General features: G+C 49.8%; 1 gene segment (V, D, J or C); it reads left to right on the top strand.

Moving 5' to 3' along the window:
* Positions 1–936: 936 nt before the first annotated feature.
* LOC101551631 (immunoglobulin heavy variable 1-69-like) lies at positions 937–1,376 on the top strand. The segment is given in 2 exon segments: positions 937–982; positions 1,061–1,376. Coding segments are annotated over 2 exon segments (362 nt in total).
* The last annotated feature ends 2,523 nt before the right edge of the window (positions 1,377–3,899 follow it).

Raw genomic sequence — 3,899 nt, 5'->3', positions numbered from 1 at the left:
AAGCCAAAAAAAAAAAAAAGTCCCATAAAAGAATATTACTCGTGAACAAGGTTTCTGAAGGGAAGTCCCAGGATTCAATCCTGTATTAGAGACACCAAGAGGTTAAAGCCCTGAGAGCCCAGAGGCTCTCCCTGCAGGGTGGGACCAGGCTGCAGGGGGCGCCAAGTCCCAGGATCAGAGACTTGTAGGCCTGAAGTGGGTTCAGAGGTGAGAGGGATTTTTCTTCAGAAAGAGGAATACTGTATGACTGAAATCGAATCATGAACAGTTTTGTAAGGTTGTATCTCACAGTGATTCAAGAAAAAGAAAAATAATAAGTTTAAAAAAATAAAAACTAATTTCTGCGCTCTTACAAAAACAATTAAATTAAGTACAGGATACAGAACGTTAAGTTGTGCATACATATTTTTGGGGAGGAACATTTATTAATTGATAAGCAGTTAAACCTGTATTTAGGTGGTGTTTTTGGACTTAATAACTCCAATGGAAACCACTGGAGCATTAGGATAATTTTGTAGTCTTGCTGTAGTATCCCTGGGGGAGTTACAGGATCCCAGAAATAACTTCAGAGCCCAGGTGTGTCCATATGTCTCCAGGCCATACAGATGTGGGGACCCCCACGGGAAGGTCCTGAAAGGGCTTGGCCCTCTGCAGGGGGAGCACTGTGTGCAAAGAGTCTTGGGACAGGGCAGGTCTCATCTCCTCAAACAAGGATCAAACTGTGGACCTCTTCACACCCCTTGAAGATGGACCTGGTAGCTTCCACCAGTCCCTTCTCAGGTTGGACCAGGCCTTCAGCTATGAATTCTACCTCCTCATGAATATGCAAATTACACAAGGGACACTGAGTTAAATACAGATGTGTCTGTGTCCTGACAACCTCACACAGCAGGCACACCCACACCTTCAGAAGCTCCTGAGTGCACGGTGGCCACCATGGACTGGACCTGGAGAATTCTCTTCCTGGTGGCAGTGGCTGCAGGTAAGCGTCCCCATTCCTTGGGCTGAGGGAACGGGACCAGTCAAGTGGAGTCCACCCACTCCTGTCTGCTGTCCACAGGTGTGAACTCCCAGGTACAGCTGGTGCAGTCAGGGGCTGAGGTGGCAAAACCTGGGACATCAGTGAAGATCTCCTGCAAGGCGTCCGGATACACCTTCACCAACTATGAAATGCACTGGGTGCGGCAGGCCCCGGGACAAGGGCTCGAGTGGATGGGAGACATATACCCTACAATGGTAATACAAACTACGCACAGAAGTTCCAGGGCAGACTCACACTCACTGCAGACAAGTCCAAGGACACAGCCTACATGGAACTGAGCAGGCTGAGCACTGAGGACACGGCTATGTATTACTGTGCGAGAGACACAGTGTGACAACCACATCCTGAGTGTGTCAGAAAACTGAGGGAGAGGCAGCTGTGGCGGGTGAGATGACAGGGACGTTGATCCTCCTGACTTCCTCCTCAGAGAGTCATGGTCTGAGTTACAAAATGGGGCTCACAGGGCAAGGCTTCATTTGAGGGAAAGACTCAGGATGTCTCTTTGTCTGTCATAAACAGGCAAGATGAAGGCCAGCCCTCTCTAGAACACCTGGTGTCACTCATATTTTCTTCTAGGATTTTGTGTGGAGCACCACAGATGGTACAGGAAGAATCACGTAGAAGTTTGGGTTGGTGTCATTGCAGATTCCTGAACTGAAGGTCTACCCATGGCAGACTCACAATGTTTCACATTTTGTTTGAAATTCTGTGTCTCTGCAAGAAATCCTTTTCTTTGAGCTGAAATCCTGGTGTTGTCCGGAACCCTTTCTGGAGTTTCTGTGGAGCCCTGCCCCTCTGTGCATGTTTGTATCTACATAGTCCTGAGCTGAAATCCTGCCATTGTTCAAGGGACAGTGGAGGAGAGCACTCTCTATGAAAGGGACCATAGTCACATTTTTCCTATCATGTGGTGTCCAGTCCCGTGGAAATTGGTCTACGTGGGTGGCCTGGAGAGGGTGCGAGAGTGAAAAGGAGATAGACAGAAGAACAATGAGACAGACACAAGAAGAATGGGAGCAATCTCCTATTTGGATTCTCTTAAGATAGCTTTTTATAGTTGATTATATGAGGAAGTGGGCAGAGTGGGGGAATAGCAAAGAATGCAAAATTTAATGAAACTGGATGTGGCCCCTGATGGCAATTCCTCTGGGCATTGTTCTGCAACCTTCAAAAGGTACTTTGATATTTTTCCCAAGTGGTTGTTCCTTAGTTACAGGTCAGGCTGTACTGACATATTGGTTCCCTGGCATTGATTCCTGGTGGTCCCCAGGCATTGGTTTTTGGCAATGTGGTAGTAAGGAAATGGTCAGTGTCAGGGTCTGTGCAGTCTTGATGTTGGGATCATCTCAGCCCAGCTCAGGGGAAGGTCATTACCCAAGCACAGACACACTGTGGCATGGACCAGCAGACAGGATCTAGAGCGAGGCCTCAGGTGCTGCTCCCTCCACCCCAGGGTTATGCATCCCAGCTGAGTTTACCTGGGGTCGGATCTCACCATTTGACCAATATTCCTGGGACATGTATGGTATTGAGTGAGACATTAATTTTGTCCATGTTTTGTAATATGGGAATAAATAATCACAATTTATCACTTGCTCTCAATTGATATCGAGGACATGTATCCACGCACAAATGCATAAGTCTCACACAGTCCACCAGCAACATCTGTCCCCACACTCCCTGCCCACCCACAGTACCAGGGTAGAATTGATCTCAGACCCCTATTGGAGCCTATTCCAACGATTGCTCCCCTGCCGATCACTGTCCCATCACATGGGGAAGCCAGAGGAACCACCTCAGCACATGACACCCCAACACTTCCCTCCTTGCCACCCCAAACTTCCTCAATCTAGGGCTTGAGAGAAGCCATGTCCACCCCGAGGCTACCTTGAAAAGAGGCATCTGGTACCAGCTTCCATCAGACCTGGGGCTCAGAGCCCCTAGACTGGGCTGGACACAAGCCCCCACCAGCACTCCAGGGGTGCAGAGCCCAAACTCATGGAGTCACACGGCCCAGCACAGCTTGTACCCACCTTTCAAGTCTTGGACACATAGTTTCCAGTGTTGTTAGTCACCCTAGAGAGATTTCTGTCAACACTGGCAAACAAAGAGTTAAGTCCCAAGTGCTCTTTCTAGGAGGTAAGATGGTAAATATAGAATGTGGATGAGGAGTGGGTGAGATCTGTGGGCAGGGTCCTATAAATGTTTTATGCTCCTTCTCCCAGAGGAAACACCCCTGAGACAAACCCACTTTAGAGACGCTGCCCCTCAGTCCTGCAGTGCAGAGACCCTTTGTCAGGGAACAGCTTCCCTGGGCAGGTGAGCAGGTGAATGTCTGTAGTAGCCGCCCCTGCGCTTCTGATGACCGTTGGTGTAGAGCAGTGAGAAGGAGCGACTCAGGACTCTCAGTCCAGGAGCCTGTGAGCCCCTGGCCCCGAAATTCTATCGTGTGTCTGTCTTGTTTCTTTAGTCCTGGCGGTGACCCTGCTTCAGCCCGTTCCCTGGGGGCCAGTCTCCAGCAGGTGTGTGCTGACCCTCTGCGGGGCCTGCTGACCACATCTCATTTTCCGCCCACCATTGAGATGCAGCTCAGTTCCTCACTACAGTTACCTGTCCTGCTCCAGTCCTTCATGGAACCCTCTCCTGTCCTGGGACCTGACCCCACTGTCTTTCCATGTGGCTACATATACCCTGAAGGACAGGAACAAGATTCTTTACTCAGGGGCAGAGGAGGGGAGGGATGACACTCCCAGATCTGGGGTCTGTGTTGTGACTCCGAGGCTGGGATATCAGCTCATCATTCCTTGACACCACCGGTGTCCCTGAGTCCCCTTGGCCCCTGCCTCTGTTACTCCTC

The sequence above is a fragment of the Sorex araneus genome, chromosome X (genome assembly GCF_027595985.1).
Source record: "Sorex araneus isolate mSorAra2 chromosome X, mSorAra2.pri, whole genome shotgun sequence".
NCBI classification, from domain to species: domain Eukaryota; kingdom Metazoa; phylum Chordata; class Mammalia; order Eulipotyphla; family Soricidae; genus Sorex; species Sorex araneus.
Note: the sequence above shows the minus strand (reverse complement) of the source record. Positions and strands in the feature narration are given on the sequence as shown.